This window comes from Ostrinia nubilalis, chromosome 1, assembly GCF_963855985.1.
Source record: "Ostrinia nubilalis chromosome 1, ilOstNubi1.1, whole genome shotgun sequence".
NCBI classification, from domain to species: domain Eukaryota; kingdom Metazoa; phylum Arthropoda; class Insecta; order Lepidoptera; family Crambidae; genus Ostrinia; species Ostrinia nubilalis.
In genome coordinates, this window is record NC_087088.1 from 369,244 (window position 1) to 397,191 (window position 27,948).

Here is a 27,948-nt window from a genome sequence, read left to right on the forward strand (position 1 = left end):
TCACACTAGTAATGTCTGAGCTCTAAACACCTATGGCATAATGCCTTTGCCTTTACCTGAAAAAGCAAAACATTAAAAAAATATTTAATGAAAAAAGGAAAAAATTCTGATAATTCTGTCTCATCTGTGAATTCTGTGATGAATGGAAAAAAATAAATTACCGACCGACCAAAGAAACTCAGAAACAGAAATTTCGGAATCAGTTTAATTTATTTATCTCTGTAATTCTATTTCATGAAGTGCATGAAATATTCTGTAATGGTGTGAACTTTTGCTGCCTATCAAACTAAAACTGATACCTCAGCTCAGTGTTTTGTAATGTTCGATGCCAAATGAATTGTAAGCCGACAACATGAATAACATAATTTCTTGGTCAGCTGAAGACGAAGCTATCATTGCTACAAACACCGACGCTTCAGAATGTAAGAGATGCGCAGTGGAGCTGGGCTATTGGAAAGATGACTATATTTCGTATTTTGTAAAGCATTGTGACAGGAAGGCCCCGGAGATCAACCGTGGCTATTACGCCAGAGTCCGAGCTATGGAGATGTTTATCCACCAATTTTTAGAGGTTAGTAAATCTACCATGAAAACTAAAAAAATAATAGTGGGAGGAAGGAGAACATAAATATAAAATCTATGAAAGTACAATACTATATTATACCTTTTGTTTCAGAGGTGTGGTACCAAGTGTCAGATAATCAACCTAGGCTGCGGATTTGACACACTATACTGGCGTCTTAAAGACTCTACTCAGGCAGTTGCTAACTTTATTGAGTTGGATTTTCCTTCAGTCACAGCTAAGAAGTGCCACATTATCAAGCGTAATAAGCAGTTGCTAGAGAAGATATCTAATGAAGGTAAATAATATGTCTATTTATGTATGGCTCTGTGGTCTAGCTAAGAGAGAGTGGGCTGTGCTGAGAGTTCTCATAAATACTCAATTTTTATGGTGTTAAGTGCTAGGCAGTCTAGGATGGTACATATCTAATGGTACATTAATTGTAGATTAAAAGTACCTACCCTACCACATGAAAATTTAATATTTTCTCATTTCTTAACAAATTCAGTGCCACCAACTCACCTAGTCGTAAATCTTATTCCAGTGCACACAACTAGCCTACCAAGTTCAGTATTTTTCGCTAAAATTAAAAAAATGCATCCATATTTTCTGCTTCATACTGTACTGTAGTATAGACTAAATATTATAAGCTAAACTAAAGATTTACATGGTGGGCTAGGTGTGTGTATCTTATCTGTTACCTACATGCTTCAGCTACATTTGTAACCGCTTCTAGCTTCTTGTGGTTGTTGCGTGAAGGGGCAACCTTATATGGGGGGGTGGAAGGTGTAAATAAATAAATATCTTTGGACATTTTACACTGCGCCTCTAGTCCCAAACTAAGCAAAGCTTGTACTATGGGTACTAGACGACGGGATAAACATACTTATATACTTTTTTTTTTTAAATACATACATGTTATACATACATGTTATACATACATGTTATACATAGAAAACACCCAGACCCGTCACAGAAATTAAAATTCATCATTTCAATTTCTGCCCGGCCGGGAATCGAACCCGGAACCTCTCGGCATAGTAGTCCGTTCTGAACCACTACACCAAACGGCCGACAAGTTTAGTAGTGTAGTTATTCAGTTTCTAAAAAGCAGCTAAGCCCCGGTTTCCACCTAAGCAGAGTTTCTGCTCCATCTGATTCATTCTCTGAGTAATTCAATCTGAATGAAATTGACAGAAGAATGAAATTTGATTGTTATAAATAACTTGATTGTGGTGCATGCTTCCACTAATGTTTGAGTGTTATCGGTACACGCTAAATATCCAACTTTGCTACAATTTTATAATTTTATTCAAAAAAAATCTACGCTCTCTCTGCCTTGGTGGAAATAGAGCTGATCATCGATGGTAAAAGTAGCACGTCCATTGTGGCCTTAAAGTCGGCAGAGCGGTCGAGGTCAGGCAAACGGTTAATAACGCGTCCACACGCCCCGCGCAGACGGCGAGGTGATCATCCGCGAGGGCGACCTGCACGCGGACGGCTACCACCTGCTGGGCTGCGACCTGCGCTGCCTGGGCGAGGTGAAGCGCAAGCTGGCGGCGGGCGGCGCGGACGGCGCGCTGCCGGCGCTGCTGCTGGCCGAGTGCGTGCTGGTGTACCTGCGGCCCGACGCCGCCGCCGCGCTGCTGCGCCACCTGGCCGCCGCCTTCCCGCGCGCCGCGCTGCTGGTGTACGAGCAGTGCAACCTGGCCGACAAGTTCGGCGAGGTCATGCTGCGCAACCTGGAGGCTCGCGGCTGCGCGCTGGCCGGCGAGCGCCTGTGCCGCGAGCCCGCCGCGCAGGCCGAGCGCATGCGCGCGCTGGGCTTCGAGCACGCGCGCGCCTGGGACATGCGCGCCGTGTGGCGCGCGCTGCCCGACGACGACCGCGCGCGCGTGGAGCGCCTGGAGCCGCTGGACGAGCAGGAGCTGCTGCAGCAGCTGCACGCGCACTACGCGCTCACCGTGGCCTCGCGCGGCGACATGTTCGCCGACATGGACCTCAACGCGTAGGCGCCGCGCCGACGTCTCCCGGTCGCGTTCGTATTCTTTTAATTGTCATTTTTGATCCGAGATTGAGGTCGGTGGCACTACCGGAGTTACCTCTGCGCCTTCGATGGGCGAATATGGTGACTGTGTGAAATCGTGCATTTCTTTGAAAACACGTTAAAAACTGTTGTAATACACCGTTGGGGAGCCTTTTGTCGGTAGCGATTTTTTAAATATTTTTGATTGCCTGTTATGGCCAATATGTTTACCGTCGCCCATCGACACCCGCAGGCCCGGGGGCGTTACAGGTGCGTTGCCGGCCTTTAAGAAGTAAATACTATACTAATATTGTCTTATCATATTTGCCAAGTTTCAAGATGATACAAGAATTAGAAGTGCGTGTAATTCAGATTCTTAGATAGTGATAGTGTTAATGACAATTCTTGAAATGTTATATTTTTTAACGACATTCTATATTGTTATTTAATTTTTAGCGTTAAGGGTTCGAGTCCCGCTATAGGCAGTTCGATTTTTTCAAGTTATTTATAATTTTCAAACATTCTATAATTTCAAGAATTGGTCATTAAAGACTATGTTAGTCATTTCAAGAATCGGTCATTTCTAGACTAAAACGCGGTTTCTCACATGACGCTTGCCGTAAAATCGCTCGTTTGAAAAGGCTCCTATCTTTCACTTTTATCATATTATAGTAGTTATGCTTCTCAGTTTTTTTTTTGTTTTGTTTTGGGCAAATTGAGTGATTGCAGTATTAAAGGTCACATGTATTATATTTATTTATGTTGCTATTTTTATTAAACGTAGATGAGGCATCTAGTGTTTATCTTCAACGAGGATTTATTTTATAACAAGTAGACACTGAAATTAATGTGATAAAATTATATTTTTAGATTAATGTCTGAATGTTGCATCTAATCAAGTTTCAAAAGTGAAATAATGTAGTTTATAGCTGTTCAATTCTAAATAATCACTATTTAAAATGAGTAAATATTTTATCTTTATCAAGTCTTTTATTAAACTTATACTTAAATATATACAAACATTAAGAATAGTAGATCCAGATATAATTCTACAATTTAAAAAGTCTTGTAGTAACACCCTTCCCGATCATCTGAAAAACAATGACATTTAGGTTTCATTATCATATTTAAGCAAAGAATCACAACAGGCATTTCTTAGTTCCACCTTTTCAGGCGTATTAGTTAGGTACTATTAATGTTATGTAACTGTGAAAACAAGTATTTTATAGTACCTACTAGCTGACCCGGCGAACTTTGTTCAGCCTTAATGGCAATAAATAAGCAGACTTTTTTTTTAATTTCGAACGGGATAAAAAGTATCCTATGTCCTTCTCCTGGCTCTAAACTACCTCCCTGACAATTTTCAGCTAAATCGGTTCAGCCGTTCTTGAGTTATAAGTGGAGTAACTAACACGACTTTCTTTTATATATATAGATTTACCAATTTAAAATGTTTTGAGATCGGTGGTGTTTGTTGTTGCCTAAGATATTTTTTTTTCTAAATTACTACTTAGATTTAGCCCTTACTGGGCGTTAGTTTCATAAACAGTGGCGGCGTAAAGGGGGGCGGGGCTGTGAAGCGGTCCGCCCCAAGTGCCAAATATGTCATAAGAGCGAGATTATCATATCTATAGCGAGATTACCTATAAATGGCTAAGCAGATACATAATTTAAGGTCCCATTATTTGTATTGTATTGCTGTTGCTTTTCCGAATAAAATAAATAAATAAAATAAATAAATGATGACTTCGTTCTAACATCTGTCGTCTTCGAAACGCCCCGCTATTCCGCTATAATATGTATACCCAACGGACTTATGAGGGAGTGTCGCCCCGGGTGCCAACCCATGCTACGCCGCCACTGTTCATAAACCCAAAAAAGTATGAACTAATTACCTTATGTGTTAGTAAAAAAATAAATGTAATGGACAAAACAAATTGTAAACAAGTCGGCTGCTCACTCCCATCTTGCCTTCCAGGTAAGATTTATGGAAAGAAAAATGAAAAAATGGATGAATGTTGAATAAAAAAATTGTCACCTATAAAAGCCCACAATTTTTCGCCTAATTTATTATGCATTTGGCTAAAATAGACACTTAATGTAATTTATTACCGTATCGTGTGAACGTTAAACATTTATTTATGATATAAAGTTTATATTATAAACGATATTAAGGCCGGGTAGCAGAGAAAATGGCGAAAATGAGGTTTTCATTTTTCATTTTTGAGGTACTAAACAGTAAAATTAAAGGCTAAGATTTTTATTGGGCATAGTTGAGGATATTTTCTAGGGCTATTAACGGATGGAAACACGATTTGATGAAGTTGACTCGATAGAATAAATTCCCAAAGTTACCTCTATTCGTTTTCTATTTATGGTTTTATTTTTAAAATAAGCGATTTGAGATTCTAAATCTTTTACTAAACTAAAGTTCAGAAATAACTTGAGGGCTTTTAACGGATGAAATTTTTATATTGCGTCTTATTTAGTTACTATGTTAAAAAATGTGGAAAAAATCGTCCATGACGGCTTGGACCAGTGTTGTTCTTGATACGGCAATTGCCGTAATATACGGCATTCAGGCATCTTAGGCACCATAAATACGGTATACGGCAGCACTTTGATTACCGTATCAAAATATACGGCAATTGAGTAAAGTACAGTTTTTAGAGTTTTTCATGAGTTTTAGTAAACAAAAAATAAATATTTCGTCTAATGGAACGCAAAAACTTGTAAACCATAGATGAAGTAGAAGCGCCACGAAAAGAAACGCCAAAAATGCAACCATATCTCCGAGATTTTAATGTCTAAAATCGTTATTTCCTCATTTTGGTAGATTCTTCACTTTTATTCGGGTAGGTTCTTGGACTAAATTATTCAAAACCTTAAAAAGTTAAGAATAAAATAAGTAAGTTTAAAAGTAGTATACGCATAGTACATAATACATCACTTGTATTTTTTTAAATTTAAACCTTCCAAATAAAAATTTTATACAATACGGCAATTTTCTTAGTTTTCCTTAAAAATCCGGCAATTTTAGAATTAGAATACGGCAACCCTAAATTTGTCAGGAACAACACTGGCTTGGACAATCTCAATCAGTCGCGCGGTGGCCAGTGGGTAGACACTTCTCATACAAAAACTAGTCTCTATATGTAGCAATTGATATACAACCTTATCTCTTAAGCAATAAAGTGCATTTTGGATTGATTTCACTATAGCAGGGGAACCCGCGGATCAATACCACCATACTAAAAATAATTGTTAGTGTCCTTATGTTGGTAGTATTGTTAGTTTGACAAATGAAAAAAAATGTCTGTCAATTGAGTTTGAGTTTTTAACCGGCGAATTGATTCGTGTGAAGTTATTTTCTCAGATTTGGTGCAATATTACTGTAAATAAACTTTTCTGTCGTTTACGTTGAGTTGATTAAGTTCCTCCGTATCGGGCGTGATAAAGTTTGCTGTTCAGTGTTATGTTTTTTGTGAGATAGAGACTTTTAAATAAGCTGTGTTTCAACTTCTACAGAAGTTTAAACTCTTATTTACTTTTCTGTTTAATGGGTATGTTATCTACTTACTTGAAATATTAGATCTATTACAAATCTATTTTTCATTAAAAACAACCCTATGTGATGAAAATGTAAATGTACTTTCAAAACTGGTAAATGCATGAACCAGGGCATTGACACTGGTTGGAGAGAAATTATAGGCTTTGTTTAATTAATACCTATGTATTTCATTTTAGGCTTCTACTGATAATGGAGAGTAGAAACAACAAGAAGTGCGTTATTTGTAATAAGAGGCGAAGTCGTGGTGGATCACCCTTACTTTTGAGTAGGTTTCCTCTGGATTCTGACCGGTAAGTTTCTAATAACACTCATTTATTACAAGATAATTTTACTGATTGTGTAAACTTAAAGGCTGGGATTAATATTTTTAATCATACAGTAAATAACCATAACCAATTTTTAATTTCAGTATATTGTTTCGTACTCTGAAAATGAATTGCATAACAATACTAAAAGAAATTAGTTGATGAATAAATTTCAGTTTGTTATTCTTTTTCTTTTCTAATAGGTATTTCTTATTTCAGTTGTCGAATGTGGGTTAAAAATGCTGGCATAAAAGACTTAGCATATGTACCTATTGAAAAGTTACACCAACTGAAGTTTGTTTGTGGTGGGCACTTCACTCCTGAATCCTTCAATGCCAAAGGAACTCGGCTGAAGAACTCAGCTATTCCAACACTGGAATTGAGCAATCCCATCTTGCCAGATGAAGTTTTGACAGAGTTTCCTCTTCATGTAAAAGACTCCAATAAAGAAAACCTCAAGACAGGTATGATGATGACTTCAATTATTTTTTTTAAATGTAATTTACTATCTATCAATTTTTCTGAATTATTTAGATGTCTTAATTAATTTTCTTTGGTTTCCAAAACAAACCAACCGAATGCAATTTAACAAGGTTCTTTCTTTGTAACCACAAACATGTGTTGTATGCTTATCAATCCCAACTAATATTATAAATGCGAAAGTAACTCTGTCTGTCTGTCTGTCTGTTACGCTTTCCCGCTTAAACCTCGCAACCGATTTTGATGAAATTTGGCATAGAGATAGTTTGAGTCCCGGGAAAGAACATAGGATAGTTTTTATCCCGGTTTTTGAAACAGGGACGCGCGCGATAAAGTTTTTCTGTGACAGACAAAATTCCACGCGGGCGAAGCCGCGGGCGGAAAGCTAGTAAATAATATATAATTTCAATTATTAATTATATCTATACTTTGTTACAGTTCTTTATGATCATTCATATTGCATTCCAAAGAAGTCAAATCCAGTTGAACGAGGTATGTTTATCTAAAATTATACTAATAATATAAAAAGGAAATATTTAATTGTTTGTTTGTATTTGATCGGCTCCGTAACTCGAAGCCAAGATAGCCTAAAGTGCGGGTTAGAACCCCACAGCTTGAATATTGTAGTAAACCCACTCGTAACACAATTTAGCTTAGAATGTGTGTTGAGTTAGAGGGACTTTAGTAATTTGTGTAATACAAATTCTTCAAAAAAAGTACCGGACCAATTTGAAAAATTTTAGGCAATCTACATTAATTAGCCAGGTCAGCTAGTTTAATAATATTTATAAGCTAGTAATTTTTAATGTGAGCAAGACATGTACTAGACTGATTGTACCCTAAAGTTGGGTAAGAACATGACATTTTATTACCTTATTCACATTTCATTATCTGCTTTCAGTTCCCCTTACAACTACAACCAAACAACTAAATTCAACATGTTTGGGAGCTGTGGATATACCAGATTCTGGTATTTCTGCGAAAACAACTTTTGAACCTCTTCCTTCTACTTCCAATGCACCAGAACATATGACCTATAAACCCATTACTCATGGTAAGTGTACAAACTAATTATTTACCTTCTTAAATATGCCTTCCCTCAAACTAAAGAATGCCACCCTGGATGCGTTCTGCAGTCTGCAGTCAGGTCAAAATGAACTTATATGTACAACATTCTAGGTTTCTGTACATTTTATATTAATGCGATTTGACCGTGCGGATACGAACAAAGAACGCAAAGCACACGTGACTGATTGCCTTATCACGACCACTTACAGATTGTCTTGACATACCCGCAGACCGCATCCAGAATGCAGAACATTAAAACCTCTAAATGCCTTTAATTTAATATTATGTCATTGTTATTGAAGGTGGGCCCACGCTTCATATTTTATGAGAAGAGCTATCATTATCCTGTCTTTGCATTTTTTTAAAACTTGATAATGATTGATTGATTTGGAAATAATATGTTTCATAAAACAACAAAATAAATTTTAAACTAATTTGCATATTTATAATATTTCAGATGATAAAAACATTTGCCATCAAGATGCACAGGCAGAAATATTAGTCCACAGTTATAAAAGACCTAAGAAAAACATTGAAATGAAAGGTAAGATAAAATATACCTAATTTAAAAAACTAAGTAAAATTGCTGATTAATTAACCAATATTCAATTCAATTTGCTTTAATGTTGTTTTTTTTACTAATGGAAATGTTTTTATTACAGACACTTCATCAACATTTACAATTAAAGAGAAGAGGCTTTGGCGACAGTTACAAAATGCAAAAAAAAACAATAAGGAATATAGCGAAGTCAAGAGTGAATTTAGACAAGTTAGATTCGGAAGTGCTGACATCGTTAGTAAAGGATGTAGTGCAGAATAACAAAAAAAAGTCACAAGGAAAAAGGTGGACTTTAGCCAACAAAATATATGCTTTGGCTATATTTAAACGGTCCCCTAAAGCATACCGCTATATGCAAAAGCTGTTTACGCTACCAAGCACTAAAACGCTCCAAAGGATTTTAAAAAATATACCAATGGAGCCTGGTATAAATAAAAATATAATTGATATGTTAGAGGCAAAAGCATCAAGTATGCCAAAGGAAAATAAATATTGCTCGTTAATATTTGACGAGATGGCGTTAAAGAAACGGATAATTTATAACGAAATTGCTGATAAAGTGGATGGCTACGTGGATTATGGAGAGGGCGAGAACATGGGACGAGAAAAGAAAATTGCAGACCATGCGTTAGTGTTTATGATACAGGGTGCTAAACATAAATACAAGCAATATATTGCGCACTATTTTGTGGAAGGCACAATATCAACAGCAAAACTGGCAAAAATTATATCGGACATCATCAAAAAATTAAAAGAAATCGGATTTATGGTTCTAACAACAGTTTGTGATCAGGGATCTACAAATATAGGAGATCTTAACATGTTAAAAAGAAACTGTGGACAAGGCATAGATAGCAACTTTTTCTCTGTAAATAATGACAAAATTTTTATAATCTATGACATCCCTCACTTGTTCAAATCATTACGAAACAATTTCTTTAAAAGTGGAAATATGTCTTTCGATGGAAAAATTGCACAATGGAGGCATTTGGTAGTTGCAGAAGAACACAACAGAAATTTTTTAAATTTTAAAAAACTGAATAGTACCATTGTAAATCCAACATTCAAAACTAAGATGAGGGTGAAGTATGCTGCGCATGCTCTGAGTAATACCGTGGCAGCTATTTTAAAAATGATGGCATGGAAAGAAGTTTCTGATTGCAATGATACAGCATTTGTGATTGAACAGTTAGATAAACTATTTGATTGTACAAATGGTCCATCATCTTTAAATGACGTAAAGAAAGGGATCCGGGAAAATGTTTCCACATCAAGTAATCACATTGAGTCTTGGACCTTTTATACTGATAAGTTAAAAACCATAAAATTTATAACAGCAGAAAACACGATACTAAAAAATGTTAAATGCGTAAAGGGATATCAAATATCTATCAAATCCTTAAACGATATTTGGGAAAAGTTAAAGAATGAAGGGTTTAAATATATGAACCTTAGACAGTTTAACCAAGACTCTCTGGAAAACTTATTTGGAATCATTAGGCAACACAGTGTAACCAATAGAAATCCCACTATCACGCACTTTACTGCAGCGCTTAAAACAAGCATGGTTACTGGGCTGAAAGTGCCTCATAGCAGAAGTGCTAATTGTGAAGCAGACAACAATAAACATATGCTGGAATATAAAGACATTTTAAAAACTAATTTAAAAACAACAGAAATAAAAATTAATGTTCAAGATTCCACAGACACTGAATTTTATCCTGTGTTGTCTATCCCGGACCCTGAAAACTTAGAACAGCCCATTGAAAATTTGTGTAGCCTTGAAAACCAACCAGTAGTATATGTAAGCGGGTATTTAGCTGCCAAACTATTACAGAACAGTTCTTGTTTAATTTGTGAAGAGTGTTTGAGCGTGAAAACTCCTGTTGACAATGATTTGTATGCATATATATCTCTTCGCGAATGGTGGCATGATAAAAAAAGTCTCGTTTATCCAACAATTCAATTATGTACCACCGTAAATGAAGCTAAACAATTTTATCATGACCATATTGCCGACCAGATATATATGGAAAATGTTGGAAAATTCATTTTCTTAATGTTGAGTACAAATTGTAATTTTAGTTGGTTTAAATGTCAACAACATAATAAAGAAATTTATGATAAGATGTTTAAAATATTAAGTTACCTTTTTCTAAGAAAAAGTTGTAAAATCATTAATGACAGCTTCATAAAAAGTGAAAACAATTTTGCTGACAAAAGTAAAAAAGCACAGCAACAAAGCATTGAAAAGTAATCTTAGGGCTGAGGTTCGATCAGCTGATAAGAAAATTAAAGATGTTTATAAATAAAAATCCTATTTTTTCTTAGAAAAAGTTGTGAAAATAAAAGTTTACAAAATTATCATTTCTGTACTTTGTTATAATTTTCAATAATTCCTCATGCCTACAACTGCTATGTCATGTTCAATACTTATTGTAATATACCTATTTTATTTCGAAATAAATAATTTACGTTACAAAACTTCGTTTTACTTACACATAGTATAAAATAAAAATAGTAATCATTAAAATATTGAAGGTTCCTATACTAGATATCGATATGCAATTACAACCCTAGCAAAGTATCGATAATCGATAAGTTATTACGAACGTCACTAATACTGTCAGAAAATAAGGCATTATGTTGGTAGCTCCGCCTGTAGTTTGTGCGGTTGGTAAAGATTTGCGGGTCGTTCTCTAAAATGCATATGTGTGCGTGAGCTCAAAAAATATCTATGGAGTGCCGTCTCTTACTCTTTTATGCTCTTTGGCGGTGGCGCTTACGGAGGACGGACGCGTGTCAGTTTTTTGGCCGTGACAGTTCGCGATTTGTCAATATATTTGACAATGATGACTTTGATGAGTCACAGTATAATAATATCAGTGTTACTGGAGAAAGCTTAAATTTTTGATAATTAAAAATTGTCAATTTTGTCTACCTATTGAAATTTAAATCGTTCGCATCCTTTTAAACGAAGACTCTACTCATGATACATAGTACATTCCTCAAATATGAGACAAAACCAATGAGTTAAAATTACATTTTAATAGTACCTACATACAATCGTCTTACACTCTTTAGAAGAGCACACTGACACAAATAAATAATAAAAAATACTGTCTAAGGTCTGTAGCTAAAGGTCTAAGCTGTAAGATAGAAGAATCTTCTAGCCAAAAAGATGGCAGATGCAGCAGATGTCAACGGATTTAAAACTGGAGTTCATATGACTCCTTGTAGACTTGAGTCTCTAGAGCGTCCCTTCCTCCACCATGTGTAAGAATTTTCACAAAAATACTGTCTAAGGTCTGTAGCTAAAGGTCTAAGCTGCAAGATAGAAGAATCTTCTAGCCAAAAAGATAGCAGATGTCAACGGATTTAAAACTGGAGTTCATGTGACTCCTTGTAGACTTGAGTCTCTAGAGCGTCCCTTCCTCCACCATGCGTAAAAGTTTTCCAAAAATACTGTCTGAGGTCTGTAATAAAAGTCTAAACTGCAAGATAGAAGAATCTTTTAGCCAAAAACATGGCAGATGCAGCATATATCAACGGATTTAAGACTGGACTGGCACCACCTTGCAATGTCATCCTCTCATTGTTATTTTTTTTTTTTTTTATGTGATAGGAGGCAAACGAGCCAACGGATCCTCTCATTGTTATTTGTAATGTAAATTATTTTTAAAATGTATTTAAAAAATAAAATGTTCGTTTTATTATTTCAATAATCTGACCTCTCAACTCAACTACACTACACAAACACCTTTGTTCGCAACTGTACTGACGAAACCTCGATATTATACTGTGCGTTCATTTAAGATGGCAAGCTTTTTGCTGCGGTAATGCACTCCAGGTAACCGTGTGTGATGCTTATTGCTCATAGTGATTTTCGATACAGAGCCCCGTACATACGTTATACATAAATTATGGAAAGAAAACACCCAGACCAATACAAACAAATATGTATGCAATTTTAGTATGATATTTTTATTTATTAATAAACAAAAAGACTGAACAAAATTGATGCGTGTACTGATTAATGTAATTAACCACATGCAAAGCTTTGTGAATTGCAACAACTATAATTTATTATCCAAGCTCTAAATAGTCGCTACTACGAGTAACATAACTGATCATAAAATGTTTTTCCAATCGCTCAAGCTCCCGAGGATCTACCGATAGGTCGGGTGACGTAATCTTGAAATTCTTTTAGCCGGCGCGGAACTTCCGGAAGGTCGGGTGACGCCACGCCTCTTTGAACCGTGTTTACTTTGGCAGTTATATTCTATATTTATTCGATTCTAAAATATATTCCCAAAAATTTTGAAAGTTGTTTTAATTTGTATCACTTGGATATGATTTGTATTAGAAAGTGCTGTGAGTGTGACGCTTGAACGGAAGGAAGTCAACCTAACCTAACCAACTGCGTATTTCTAAACTGCGTATTTCTATACTGTGTAGCCGCGAGAGCTCTTTGGCGCGCTGTCTTCGGCGAAGTATTGCGCGCGCAGATTTTGACAGCGCGAAATACCTACTTTAGCAGAAATACCAAGCCTTAACTCATGACATTTTTTATTCATTCGTCGACCTCCACCGTCGCCCTAACATGAAAAGCCAGGGAACAAACAGATAACAATAATTATAAATTTTAATCTACTATACTAATATTATAGAGGAAAGATTTGTACCTATTTTTGTATGTTTGTAATGAATAGGCTCAAAAATCACGGATTTTGATGAAACTTTACAGTATTATTGTTCATAATCCAGAATAACTGTACGGGCGGGAGGCAGTGGTTGTAAGGCACCGCTCCCGTGCCCGGGATATGCGGTCAGGAAGGGAACTAACTCCCTAGTGAGCCTAGAGTCCCTATTCCCTAAGACACTAAGTCCCTAGAGCCCTAGCCCTGCCTAATAATAAATACTTAGACATAATAAGGTTTTGATAGGAAGGAAGCTGCGCCCAGGTCACCCAGGGTAGCAGCGTTAGGACGGCAGGTAGGCGGCGGGGACCCGCTGCCAGCCCGGCAGACTCACCGGACTGATCATAGCGACGGCTAAGGGTGTCTTGGCCGCAGCGGGGGGAAATGAGACACAACGACGGACGGTTGATATCTGTTTTATTGGTATTGTGTTATGCTATTTATACATGGTTTATTTACTATACACATTCAAAGGTATTTGTTAGTGTGCCGTCGGTGTAGAGAGCCGACGGTGCACGTTGAGGGTTCATGGGTCGCCCGGCGGTCGATGCTGACGGTGCAGCAGGATGTACGATCGTGCTCGTACAATAACATATAGGCTATAATTTATGACGATCTGTGACAAACGAAATTTCACGCGTGCGAAGCCGCGGGCGGAAAGCTAGTAAAAAATAAGAGTGTACCTTTATTAGCGTCACACGTGCGGCAGCGCGGCGGCCAGCGCGCGGCGCAGCGCCTGGCGCACGTCGGCGCGGCCCTCGCAGAACACGTGCGTGGCGTGCCGCTCCACGTGCAGCAGCGTGTCGTGCCGCGGCAGGTGCACGATGCAGCTGTCCGCGCCCGCCGCCTCCCCAGCGCTTCCAGCGCCCGACGCGCCGCCCTCTGTGCACGACCATACATTTTTATTTTGGACGAGGGAAACGACGGCGACAGAATTGACAGCGGAAAAACTTCCCGGGATATCGCTTTGAAAATCGACACTCGATCAGTTCGGCGGCTATGTTTAACGCCATCTCTGTCGCTCGCCGATCGGTCACTTTCGTAACGCACTCGCCCGACCGCACGGTCTGAAAATGAAGCTCCCATACCATAGAAACTTAATGTCAGAAATTAATAAATAAAAATATGTATTGTGTTTAGTATACCTCCCTTTGTTTTACTAATATAGTTTGAAGGGTATGAGTAGCTTCATGTGTGAGAAAAAAAATATTAAAAAAAAATTTGTATGAAAAAAAACACTTAAAGTGGATTTTTATAAAACTGAATAGAACTGAAGGGCTGGTACTCACATGAGCTATTGCACCATACACGGCGATCAAGATGATATACAATTCTTGTGCCTTTGGGTGCCGCTTTGCATGTACCAAGCTTTGGAAATTTTGAATTTTCGGTAGGTGATCTTTCAAGTCTTTGATGTTATTTTATGAAGTTACTAGCTTTCCGCCCGCGGCTTCGCCCGCGTGGAATTTTGTCTGTCACAGAAAAACTTTATCGCGCGCGTCCCTGTTTCAAAAACCGGGATAAAAACTATCCTATGTTCTTTCCCGGGACTCAAACTATCTGTATGCCAAATTTCATCAAAATCGGTTGCGAGGTTTAAGCGGGAAAGCGTAACAGACAGACAGACAGACAGAGTTACTTTCGCATTTATAATATTAGTTGGGATTAACCGCTTTCAATACGAGAATAGTATGTAAATTAATACTCATATAACTAGGAATATACTAGGGATATTTTTAAATAATTTTTATTTTGAAAATATAAAAAAATAAAACGTTTAATCATTGAATGAAGTAACCAACCAGTTGGTAACTGACATTGTTATTAGTTACTAACCTGCTAATGACGTTTTAATGAAAATAATAAAAATCAATATTGATTAAATAAACAACTTAAAAAATCGAACTGCCTCCTAATAGGCCAGTAGAATTACATTTGAAATCGGAAATAATTCCTACAAAAGATTTTATTGTTTTAATGGCTTCATTTGTTACCCATTAAGACTATCCTAAATGGCAATGCCAGATTTTGTATGGAAAGTGGCGTCTTTTTTTTTCGCGCGGCCATCGACCAAACTTTGTTTTTTGATTACAAAATAGTGTAATAAACCAAACTTACTATGACATGTATACCTCTAAACTCAGTCTGAACTGAGTTACGAGCATTAGAAGTTTGATGATTTTCATACTAGATTTGCTTTTTGCGCGCAAAGTTTTGTAAGAAATTGCAACAAAATAGTGAGATTGTATGTGTAAACAAACAATACCATCCATTAAAGGCTCCAAACATCAGTATGGAGCAGAATCAGCGCAATAAAAAATAGCGCAATATTTTGTTCCCCATTATAAGCTCCAATTGGCGTTAACGGGGATTAAAAAAATCACTTATCCCCGTTGACGGGGATTGTCAACGGGGAATAGTGGAGTAAGCCCGAAAGATCCCAAAAGGAATCCGGATACCGCTCGGGAGCCGGGCGTACACGCACCTGCGGCGGCGCCGCGCTCCACGCGCGCGTCCGTGATACCCTCCCTCGCCAGCGCGCGCACCAGCGCGTCCACGTCCAGCGAGCCCCAGTGCAGCCGCGGCAGCGCCTCGGCCGGCCCGGCGCCCGGCGGCGGCGGCGCCGGCAGCAGCTCCAGGCGGCTGTCGCGTAGCTCCAGCGCGCAGGAAAGCGGCGCCAGGCGCAGCGCGCGCTCCTCGCCCGCGCCCGGCCCGCCCAGCGTGCGCGCCGCCGCCGCCGCCGCGCCCGCCAGCGCGCCGCCCAGCACCGCGCGCGCCGAGCGCCGCCGCACGCCGCACGCGCGCGCCGCGCCGCGCCGCACCACCACCGTCGGCACGTCCGCGCTGATGTGCGCCCTGCCCGTAGTCGCCGAACAAAGTCAAAGTTTCTTTATTTGTTTAGACCAGTCTTTCCCAAAGTGGGCGATAACGCCCCCTTGTGGGCGCTGCAGGCTTAAAGGGGGGCGGTAAGAGACCCAGAAAAAAAAATCGGGACGTTGTGTAGAGGCTTGGGAGGCGTCATCTACTAGGAGGACTCTTAGACATCGACTGAGCTCGACTCTTGACTACAAAAATGGGGGGCGCTAAAAATAATTTATTCTCAAAGTGGGTGGGTAAATAAGTTTGGAAACCGCTGGTTTAGATTAATAAATAGTTCTTACAACGCACGTTTTTGTAATAATACTGTTCAGACCTAAGCGGTATGCAGTAATAATACTGTTTAGATCTAAGCGGTATTCGCTACCGTTTGCGGCAGAGAAAACCCAGTGGATATGCGGTAATGATACTGTTCAGACCTACCTAAGCGGTATTCGCTACCGTTTGCCATGTACCTCTACCCACAGCGGCAGCGAATATCGCTCAGGTCGCTCTAGCCGCGATACTTGATACTGAATACCTGAGCGAAACCCGCGCGGTATGTACCACTACCCACAGCGGCAGCGAATATCGCTCAAGTTTGAATAGGCCTTAAGTCGATTAAAAACGTTCGCACCGTTAGTGACGCTGTCGGTGTGCATAATGAATAGAACGAAACAAACATCGGTAGTTAAGATTACCACTGTCACGGGATTTTTTGCCACAAAAATACATAAATAACAATAATAAATCCCGTCACAGTGATAATTTTATAGTAAAAATACAACAAAATATACTGGTCATCACAAAAATCGGCCCACCTACGTTTTACAGGAAAACTCGTTTCTACTGACACAATCATGGTGCCCCAACAATATTGGTATTATTTGAAAGCCCAATAAATATCCTTAAAGAAAAATACATTTAATTTCTGAATAAACGATAAACATAAACGCGATATACAACAAATGTGACTTGAAAAAAGACTTCACTTTGAGCTCACCTCTGGGATCAATTAGACCAATTTTTATGGATAAAAACCCAAGTAATGATCTCACGTGTCCTCTTTAACAGATGGATAGGGATTAATCCTAACTTAACAGTTTTATAGCCATAAAAGTTGGCTCAAGCGTAACTACCTATTTTTTGAAGAAGTTACTCTGGATCCTTCTAAAGACACATTTTTGGGATAAAAACCTTTTTTTAATGAAATGAAGTTTAGAACTAAATAGGCTTTTAAATGGTGCCAATATTGGTGGGAAGTGGGGATGCAGACGTTTGAAAGTGGTTGTCGCGGAAGGTGCGATTTATTTGATGTCGAGTGTAGTTTAAAATGTAATATCGGAAGTGAAGGGTGTGAACCTGGGCGCCTGGTGGTGGTGCGGCGGCGCGTACTGGTCGGGCAGCGCCAGCTCGCGCGGCCGCAGCTCGCGCACCAGCTTGTTGGCCTGCGAGTAGTTGAGCGACGTGTCGATGGGGCAGTGGAAGGCCTTCATGCTGAGCGGCTGGAAGGGCGCCAACGCCTCCGCGTGCGGGAAGTCCGGCTCCGTGAAGATGATCGCGTGCGCCGGGTTGCCGGCCCACAGCTCCACCAGGTGCACGGCGGCGCCGAAGCGCAGGCTCGGGTGCCCGCAGAATACCACGCACGGCTGCAAGCAAACACTTCATTACACAGATTCGTTCGACAGGAAAACTCTCGAACCGAAACACAAAAATTAACTTTTTAAAAAAAATAAAACCGACTTCAAATGCGTGAACACAAAAAAAAACTAAAAATTAAAAAAAAGTTCTACCCTTGGGGGTGAAATATTTTCTTCAAATTCGCATGAAACCACCCTTTTGATAATACCTATTCAACAAAAAAATAATCGTTCAAATTGATTTATAATCGGCGGAGATATTGCGTATAAAAAAGTTCATCCCCAATTTTCCACCCTTGGGGGTTGTTTTTTCTATTATTAAATTTAAATGGGACCACCCTTGAGGTATTACCACAGAATAAGTAATAGTACAGGTACAGAAGGATTACTCCGCAAGACGATTTAAATAAATGCGAGTCTTGCTACGACGCGATACAGTGGAATTCAGCTCGCACAGCACTACGTACCTACAATTTTATTCACCTACAAGTTTTGTCTCTTTCTATCGCGTGCCTCTGAACTCTTTTTACGCTGTTAGGGTTGCTGTCTAGTGAAAAAATAATGAATCTACTTATTTGTAATGAGGTACGTATGTAGGTAAGTATGCATTCATTATGGAAAACCTTGGGAGAGGCCTTTGTCCAGCAGTGGACGTCATTTGGCTGAAACGAACGAACGCATTCTGAGCAGTAGTCATAGTAGGTTAGGTTCCTATACTATCCTAAGAATTATTGATTACCTACATGGCCAACATACCTTTCAGCATCTTTGGGAAGCGAAAAAAAAAGATAAATCCGGTAGATTTCTTTTCGAATTTAAACACCCGAACGCCGCACAATATTTCTTTCTCTTTATGTCCATTTTTAAATAATACTTCGATCATAGAATTATAATCATACTACGCCAGCGTCCTGACGGGCGCGCGCATGCGTGACACTCGACTGATATAATACCCGCCGGCGGGGCGCTTCGCTGTAGGTAATTATCGGATGTACCGCGCGGAGTGAGCCAGGCCTGGTATTACCTATACGCCGAAAAAAGATTTGTTCAAATCGGTTCATAATTGGCGGAGTTATCGCGTAACAAACATAGAAAAAAAACATACGGGTCGAATTGAGAACCTCCTCCTTTTTTGAAGTCGGTTGAAAATGAAGCGAATCGGGTTGGATTGCTGCGAAAGGCTTCGACTTTGCGGACGGTCACGTCGGACGACGAACGAATTCATCGATACGACGAAGCTTTCTCAGAAATAAAATCCCGTTTCGGTTTCGATTCCACCGCTCACCTGGCGGAACTCGCCGCTGAAGGCGTCGTCGTGCAGGTGTCGCGCGTGGCGCAGGCGGCCGGCGCGCGCGAGCGCCGCGTGCGGGAAGGGCTCCTCGGGCAGGTACACGCGCGCCTGCTTGCCCGCCGACACCCACTCGGCCAGGATGTTGCTGTAGGCCAGCGACGAGTCCGCCACCGGCGACACCACGTACAGCGGCACGTGCTGCAGCCCGGCCGACTCCAGGTGCGCGCTCAGGCACTCCAGCAGGTCGTACAGCACGCCGCTGGGGTACACGGGGCACAGCACGCAGCCGCCGCCGCGCAGCGTCACGGCCGCGTGCACGCACAGGTCGCCCAGCATGTGGTCGGGGTTGTGCGCCGGCGTCTGCGTCAGCGCCGCCAGGACCAGCAGGTCCGCGCCGCGCAGCGCCGCCTGGTTGATGGGCCGCGGGTGCGTCGTCAGCGTGGACGAGCCGCTCACGTACGCCACCTTCTCGCGCGCCGAGCGCAGCACCCAGTTGGCCGAGCCCAGGCAGAAGCCCGAGCTGACGGCGGTCGCGTCCAGCGCGCCGTAGATGTCCACCTTCTCGTCGTAGCCGACCACCTTGAAACACAAAACCAAAAGTCATGAGGCGGCACCACCGGGTGCGATGGTGAGGGACCTCCGCGTGGTCTGTTCACGCGGGCGGCTAACTTCTCACCAACGCGGCAGGTCTCGTCAACTCGGCGGGCCTGTCGCAACCCGGAACCCACGATTGAGTGGGCCGGGGGCCGTCGAGGCTTTTTCCCGGGCCACGATGCATAAACAACTGGAGGAGGGAATTGGGGGTTCCCTCGAAGTCGGAGAAGCTCGTGAGCGAGCCTCTAGCCTGAGGCGGAGCTGCGGACGAACGTCCGAGCTAGGACAATAACTCGCGGTTCCGTTTATTTGGGCTCCAGTGGGCAGGCGGGTAGAGTCCCACATAATCCACTGGCCGTCCCCATAGAGCGTTTGTTAGTCGTACGTAAACCTCGAAATAAAAAAAATCCTTGTAGCTTTTCACCTATTCGCATTTCACCGTGATAGCGTTTTTTGTTGTAGCGTGTAACATCGGTAGTATATTTTGTTACTAGCATATATTTTTAATAAGTAGTAAATTTTGATGTAGCATGTATTATCAATACGACGCCCGACAATAGCCCGACGGATTAGCAAGCTGAAGTGGCAATGGGCAGGGCAGTATGTGTTTGACGAAAAAAAAATTTTTGAGTTTCAGTTCTAAGTATGGGGAGCCCCCAATATTTATTATTTTTTTATTTTTGCATCAAAATCTTAATGCGGTTCACAGAATACATCTACTTACCAAGTTTCAACAGTATAGCTCTTATAGTTTCGGAAAAAAATGGCTGTGACATACGGACGGACAGACGGACGGACGGACGGACAGACAGACATGACGAATCTATAAGGGTTCCGTTTTTTGCCATTTGGCTACGGAACCCTAAAAAATGAGAAGACTCACCCTTACGCGCGCCAGCGAGCGCGCCACGGCGGCGGGCGCGAACAGGCGGCGCCACGAGCGCGGGCGCGCGGCCAGCGACAGCGGCGGCGGCAGCACGTGCAGCAGCTCCTTCCAGCGCCGCGCCGCGCCGCCCGCGCCGCCCGCGCCCCCCGCGCCCGACACCCACTCCGCCAGCTCCTCCAGGTAGAACCTGTGTCCAGGGTGGATAAAAATCACGATTTTTTTATTTTAATCAAAAAAATCACGATTTTTTTGATTAATTTGATTTTTTTGATTTTTATTAGGTTCTGCGATCATTTCTTTAGTTTTTCTTACGGAATACATTTTTATTTACGTAGAATTGATGTATGGAGCAGGCAACACCGCCAAAAAAAATTAATTATGTGGTTATCTGAAAAATCGCAAATGTTATTGTATGGAAAAATTATTTTTTTCAGATTCTCCATACAAAACGACAATTTCATACATTAACACCTAATATTAACATTGTTTTCGAACATTACAGTTGATTAATACAGGGTGACTTTTGTATCAGTATCCAAATTTTAATATAATAATCTATGAAGCGAAAGACAAAACACGTATTTTTTATTTTTGTATCGTCCAGTACAAAAATGTCAAAATAAAGCACCCAGAAACAGTCTGAAAAAACACTTACACCGTGGTCACGGCTCACTCGCTTACGCACGCACACACGTACGCGCCTGCCCGCGCCCCATTTCATTCATTGCGATACGATTTATAAGTTGTCGATTTTCCCTTCATACTTTCACGGGCTTAGGACCGTCAAAATGCAAAAGATTTCAAAGTGGTAATTAGTTTTAATTAAACAGACTTACTAATTTATGGTAGAAAAATTAAATACCTACGACAGTAATTACGCTATCAAAAAGAAAATAAAATCACCGAGAGCGGTAACACTACTTTTCTTGTGTACCTATTCGGGGGTATTTATCGTTATTTTCATGTGCAATAATTGAGATTGCTTACCAAACCTACCTAACCTAACAACAAACTAACAAATTATGAGTAGTTATTTTAATAATTGCCCAAAGTGCATACCATTTTTCTTCAGACAGACTTGCACGCTTTTGTACATTGTCTTTGAGTTTATTTAAAACTACAGTGTCATTTCGCACTTCGCGTCTCGTGTAGGTACTTACCTACTTGCTCGCGGATCTCGCTTCAGTTTGCCGCTAAAATCGTTCACCGGTTTGGCACTGTTGGGTTTAGTCCTTGGTTACGAAGTCGAGGTATTCCTCTGGGCCCGGTTCAAACTCTCTCCACTTAAAATGTAGCACCGAATCATTTCATAACACTCGCGCTGCGAATACACCGTTACGATGACCGCACGACGGAACGATCGGCGCGCGCAGCGATACGCGCGTCTCGTAATGGGTTGCGCGGGCGACTGATTGTGATTGAAGCGCCGCGCGCGCGGCCAGGCCGGCCGGTCGAGCGTTGCCACACGTTGCCAGCTCTCCGCTCGACCAGCTCTCCCGCAAAATGTTTACGCGCTAAGCGCGGTAACCACACTACGTGATTAATTGGTTAGGAAAAAAATTGTTGATGTTAAAATTTGACCTACCTATTTTTTATTAAAAATGTCATCTATAAACGATACCTAATGTCAGGAAAAAATTTGGATACTGATACAAAAGTCACCCTGTATTAACTCCCAGCCTTTCATTAATTCCATTTTTGGTCATTGATTTAAATCAATGATTTTTATTAAAAAAATCATGTAATAAAAATCGTGATTTAAATCAACTTGATTTAAATCATGCAACCCTGCCTGTGTCGCACTGCTCCATTGAATCAATGCAGGTTGTTAGGGTCCTAACGAATATTAATAAGAAATAAAATAGTGGACTGTATAACAATAGGTTGATGTAATTCTCGCCAGTCTAATTACAATAAATTATCTAAGAAACGCGGTAATCGTACGTCGACGGTGGTGTCCCAAGGCGAGTGTGTGACCCGAGCGCAGCCGATGATGACGCTGTCGGCCCGAGGTGACGTTAGTCATCGTACGCCGCCCGCACGTCTCCTCCCGCGCGTTGTTGGCTTCCCAACACAGGTTGCAACCACGCTTCTTGTAATGCGATACTCGTACCGTTTTTTGTCATAATTTAATTATGTTGCAACCTGTGTTGGGAAGCCAACAACGCGCGGGAGGAGACGTGCGGGCGGCGTACGATGACTAACGTCACCTCGGGCCGACAGCGTCATAGAACGTTAATCGTTAATCCGTTAACACGTGATAATGAAACGAAAAAAATATTTGTATGCAAGGTTCAAATAATTTCAAAAGCTTGTATCGTGCATGGAATTTATTCCTCTTTTATGTTTGCGCTACAAGCATTTGAAATTATTTGAACCTTGCATTCCTATGTACAATTATTTTTTTCGTTTTAGTACAACTGCATTTCAGAATAAAAGCTTGTTTTTAAAAAAAGTTTTTTTTTTAATTATAATTTTATTATACACTTTTTAGTTGTATCTCAACTCAATCTCAGAGCCTTGGTACAATTACAATACAATTTAGCACCAAAGTGCTCGAAAAGACAAATCCAACAAACCCAAACTCGATAAGTTTCCACCGTTTCGTTTAGGAATTCCTATGGCCACCTCCTGACTCCATCATCAGGACCCTGGACATCATCTAGTACTAAAGTGCTCGAAAAGATAAATCCAACGAACCCAAATTCGAACGATGCGATTCCGCCGTTTCATTTAGGAGTTTCTATGGCCACCTCCTGACTCCATCATTAGACAAGCTCAATGGTACCATAACATTGCATTGTCATCGTACTTACATAAGTATACCAAATTTCAGCTCAATCGGTTGAAGAGAACTGGTCTTAAAATTCAGTTGTAAATAAATAAAAAAATTGCATTTTTTATATCTGTCGTCGGACAATATCGTTGCGTTCGACGAATCTGGTTACAAAAACTGTTATTTTGGGTTCTGGAAGTTCTAGAAGCCCGAACGTACCTACTTGTCAGAACGCGTTTTTCATCGTGCCTGCTGTATCTTTTTGGTAAATAGTAGGTACTGGATTAACGATTAACGGACTTAGGATAATTTAACGGAAGTTAACGAGTCCGTTAACATTTTTTAAAGTTAACTTAAAAGTTAATCCGTTAATAGAAATGTTAACTTCGTTAATTAACGATTAACGGATTAACGAGTTAATGCCCAGCTATGTTTATAACCCTGAATAATATACACCACTAAATTTTTATCACCGAAAAAATTTTAACAGGTTATGTAGAAACGTGTGAAAAATTAAAAGCAAAAGAAAAATAAATGTTTTTCATAAAGTTGTTTTTTTTATTAAATTTTCTTTAGTCCATATTTTACGCGTCACAGCTGGGTCACTCCGCTGCTCGCTAGAGTAGTCGTACGCGCTCGCACGTTGCATCGATCTGTCTGTCTCGCTCACGCCTCGATCACGCTTCCAGTGTTATTATTACATACTTAGCTAACTTAGACCCTTTTGGAATTCTAATAAGTGTTACATTATCGTACGTAAATAGTGCTAGCGACGCGTGTGTCAATAAATTACCAATTTTAGGAGGATATTTTAAGTCACTTTATTTTACTCTTTTTTTTGCACAAATGGGATCAGTATCAATAACTCATTAACCAGAATTTTTTTTTTCGGTGATTAAAATTAAGTGGTGTATAGGCTATAATTTATGACGATCTGTGACAAACTAAATTTCACGCGGGTGAAGCCGCGGGCAAAAGCTAGTTATCTAATAATTCCTAAAACCTCTCTAAACAATTCGATATTCCTAATAATTGAGTTGGCTTTCAATTTCAATTGAAATTCAAATAAATAACTTACTTACCTCCCCGAATCAACTGGTAATTTAAAAAATGAAAATTCGGCATTTAATGATGAGTTTAAGCAACCAAATACCGAACAATTAAAATACGACTTTTTCTGTTCACTCATTTTCGTCAATTGCGCAAAACAAAATAATATCACAGGCGGTTGACCGGCGCGTGACTCAAGCGAACCACAGGGAACGTGTGGCGAACGTCTGTCTGTCGCGCCACGTCGCGCTTGCATTCGTCCAAGACAGTCTTGCTCGAGCGGTGTCTATGTGTGCGTGGCTCGAGCGCGTTTAGTATGGAGTTTGTCTTCTGTTATATTTTGTGGTATAGGGTACGCGGGAGGGGTAGAGATGCGCCGGCACGCGTAGCGACGTCATAAGGTCATGACCTCCAGCGTATTAAAAAAAGCCGCGCGGCGACAGTCTTAACGCTTTTTGAAAATTTCCCCGTTGTAGGGTAAATCATTGCTAAACTTATCGACATTAAAAATCGATAAAAAAATTGTTTTTATTAATTATGTAATTTTGATACTTGTTTTGGTAATGTTGTTAAAGCTACTTTATGACCCTTTCGGATCGGACGGTGTTTTTGTTACATATTGTATAATAATAATACAAACAAGTATTTTAGTTCTTACAGCCAATAATGGATTCTATATATTATTACAATCTCGTAAAAAACAGTCATAGACATACCTTCCGATTTGCAAAGTGGGTTCAGTGGCATACACCTGGCCCTTGAAGCCGGTGTCCTCGGTGATGAAAGGCAACGCCATCATGCACGTGTAGTTAGATATGAGGATAACATCGAGCTGAGAGAAGTCCACCACTTTGTCTAGTGGCGGGCAGAACTCAGGTATGCTGTCTACAAACACACGCCCACAGCATTCCTTCAGCTCCTGAAAAGAATTATTATTCGTGAATAAATTTTTTAAATAACACTAATGCCCATTTTCACCATCTATCCTTAATTTTTAAGAGACCCCTATGGTAACCCATAACAGGCATTTTGTTTTCATAGGGGTCACTAAAAATTAGGGATATATGGTGGGCATAACCCCTTTATTAATAAACTAGCTGACCCGGCGAACTTTGTTCCGCCTTAATGGCAATAAATAAGCAGACTTTTTTTTTAATTTCGAACGGGATAAAATGTATCCTATGTCCTTCTCCTGGCTCTAAACTACCTCCCTGACAATTTTCAGCTAAATCGGTTCAGCCGTTCTTGAGTTATAAGTGGAGTAACTAACACGACTTTCTTTTATATATATAGATGTTACACCCTAATTAAACTCTGGCATAAATTGTCATTTTAATCCAGAGTTCATCCTTCCAACTTTTCAAAATCAAGTCACACTTTGTGTTTACAATTTTTTTTACCTTTTGTAACCTTATTTCCATACACAATACAGAACTTACTTAGATTTTCTACTAAGCATTTTTCAGTTCCAATGAATAAAATGATTAATAGGTATATTACTACTAATATTAGTAATATATAAAGGACCTTAACCCATTTAGCCCTACCGTACCCTATGTGGTACGGTATCTTTTTGAAAATATTTCGAAGTACCAAACTGTTATTAATTTGTAAAAATGATTGTGACAGTAAGCTTAAAGTGATTATTTTACATAAAAATATTTAAAAATATGTTTTAACAAGTGGTTTCGGAAATATTTATGAAATTCCTCGACAGAAAACAAAAAAAATATTTATACAATGTATTTAAGAAGGTGTAATTTCTTATTATTCATGGTAAATTATGTTATTTATCAATTTTATTTAAAAAATAGAGTACAATAGATATCATGACTACAAAAAAAATATTATTGAGATTATATTTATACGGTTTATTCCAGTCTAAAATAGGTGTACCGTATAAGGTACAGTAGGTCTATGCAAGAGCAAATCGTGCGAAAAAATATAATTTAATTTATATTATTTTTATTTGTTTGAGGCAATTGATGCTTCATTTTATTGCCACAAATCATGAAAAATTTGATAATTTCAGCAAACATAAAGCAATTTTGGTATTTTTCTACTGCTGTCTTGTCAGATGACCGCTAATGATGATCAGACTGACGAAGATTTAGGCGATAAAGATAGTGTCAATGTAAATAATAACCCTCAGAGTTTTCTTCGATGAATTTGCTAAATGTCCATCGTCGTGTTATTAAATGCGATGATGGATAGCACTAAACGTAACAAATCAGAAGAAGCCAGGTCTTCTTCAGCTATCCTCACTAACTTCGGAGAAGGTAGGAAAAAAGAACCAAATGTGGTTAGTATCACAGAAAACGTCTTACAAGATATGCCATGTGTGATACTAGTGATTATATTATTTTATTTTTATTTTATATCATACAAAAATAAATAAAAATCTTCTTTGAACAACAACTATGTTTTGCTTGCTTATAGCCCTACTGTACCCTATATGGTACGGGCTCCCCACGGCCCCCTATTTATGGATAATTTTTTTAAATATTTTTTTCATGATTTTTAGGCTTCCCTTTGTAAGTTTTTGCTGAAAAATCAATTTTTATTTACAAAAATAATAATCGGTCTAAATGGGTTAAGCTTAGCATTAAATCATTAATTTTTCAAGACGCTCTCGTCAGTGGAACCAAGTCCCTCCATTCATAGTCCAATACCACTTTAAAATTACTGGCATTGGTTTTCTCTCAAACGTTCTACATATCTTTTTCTTTTCTACATCATCAACTCAGGAGGATTTGATGAGTGCTACTGACAACGCCACTCTTGTGGCGGAGTTTTGGGCTGACACTGTGTAGGTTTGTTGTCGACACGAAAAGAAGAGAAGAACTTTGTTTTCTAGAATTGTTATTAAAACAACATTCATTAGGTATACACCAACAAATTCACATACAGTTCAATACATTTTAACATGGTTAACTAACACATGATGTGTATATGACCTCAATTACAGGTATACACAGCATTTGTTTTAGCAAGGTTAGGGTACTTATATACTAGAACTGACCCCTTCCAAGAGCGGGTCGTTGACGTGCGGCGGCGTGTAGCCGGGCAGCGAGGCCAAGCGCGTGCTGGGCACGGGCGGCAGCGGCAGGAAGCTCAGCACCGAGTGCGCCGACAGCCCGCAGTCCAGCATGATCAGCAGCTCCTTGAACGACAGCACGAAGCATGGCTTCGCCGCGTCGCTGCTCAGGCAGTACTGAAAACACACACACACACACAGGTACTTTTACTTTACCCGTTGTTTACACGCAAAATGTCCCATTCATGTGATGATATGTGTGACTGCCGCGTGCCAAAACATGAGGTATGGGCGAGACAGTCAGAAAATTAGAGAATAATGCTTCAAAATTGTCACAGAACTCACCAGTTTCATTGTGCCTGGATCTTTTATTCTAACCTATATTGGGGTGTCATAGATTTATCTTATTAAATTTAATCAATCTTGTACAATATTTAGACAATAAGTAGATTTTTTAAACCAAAAATAGGTATGATGAATACTAAATTCACAACTCAACAAAAACATCCGAAGACAGATGATGCCGATGCCGATTATTTGATAGATG

At 39.8% G+C, this 27,948-nt stretch overlaps 4 protein-coding genes across 6 annotated transcripts in view; 2 read left to right on the forward strand and 2 right to left on the reverse strand.

The window, feature by feature from the left end:
• Positions 1-27,948, reverse strand: part of LOC135074877 (putative aminopeptidase W07G4.4) — a 166,754-nt gene that overhangs the window by 137,762 nt on the left and 1,044 nt on the right. The gene's annotated exons all lie outside the window — the stretch shown is intronic.
• LOC135075420 (leucine carboxyl methyltransferase 1) lies at positions 120-3,569 on the forward strand. Its single transcript, XM_063969888.1, has 3 exons — positions 120-571; positions 677-860; positions 2,021-3,569. The coding sequence occupies exons 1-3, from the start codon at positions 353-355 to the stop codon at positions 2,572-2,574; spliced, it is 957 nt and encodes a 318-aa protein (XP_063825958.1). The 5' UTR covers positions 120-352; the 3' UTR covers positions 2,575-3,569.
• LOC135076884 (integrator complex subunit 9) lies at positions 3,559-27,944 on the reverse strand. Its single transcript, XM_063971383.1, has 9 exons — positions 27,747-27,944; positions 27,387-27,578; positions 25,081-25,283; positions 20,536-20,725; positions 19,053-19,637; positions 17,490-17,776; positions 15,757-16,127; positions 13,955-14,153; positions 3,559-3,679 (listed from the first exon to the last, which is right to left on the reverse strand). Exons 1-8 carry the CDS (start codon positions 27,753-27,755, stop codon positions 13,966-13,968), a joined length of 2,025 nt encoding a protein of 674 aa, XP_063827453.1. The 5' UTR covers positions 27,756-27,944; the 3' UTR covers positions 3,559-3,679; positions 13,955-13,965.
• On the forward strand, positions 6,326-11,005 carry LOC135074723 (THAP domain-containing protein 5-like). The gene is made up of 6 exons (XM_063969095.1): positions 6,326-6,449; positions 6,684-6,928; positions 7,383-7,436; positions 7,846-7,998; positions 8,470-8,556; positions 8,675-11,005. The coding sequence occupies exons 1-6, from the start codon at positions 6,349-6,351 to the stop codon at positions 8,830-8,832; spliced, it is 798 nt and encodes a 265-aa protein (XP_063825165.1). The 5' UTR covers positions 6,326-6,348; the 3' UTR covers positions 8,833-11,005.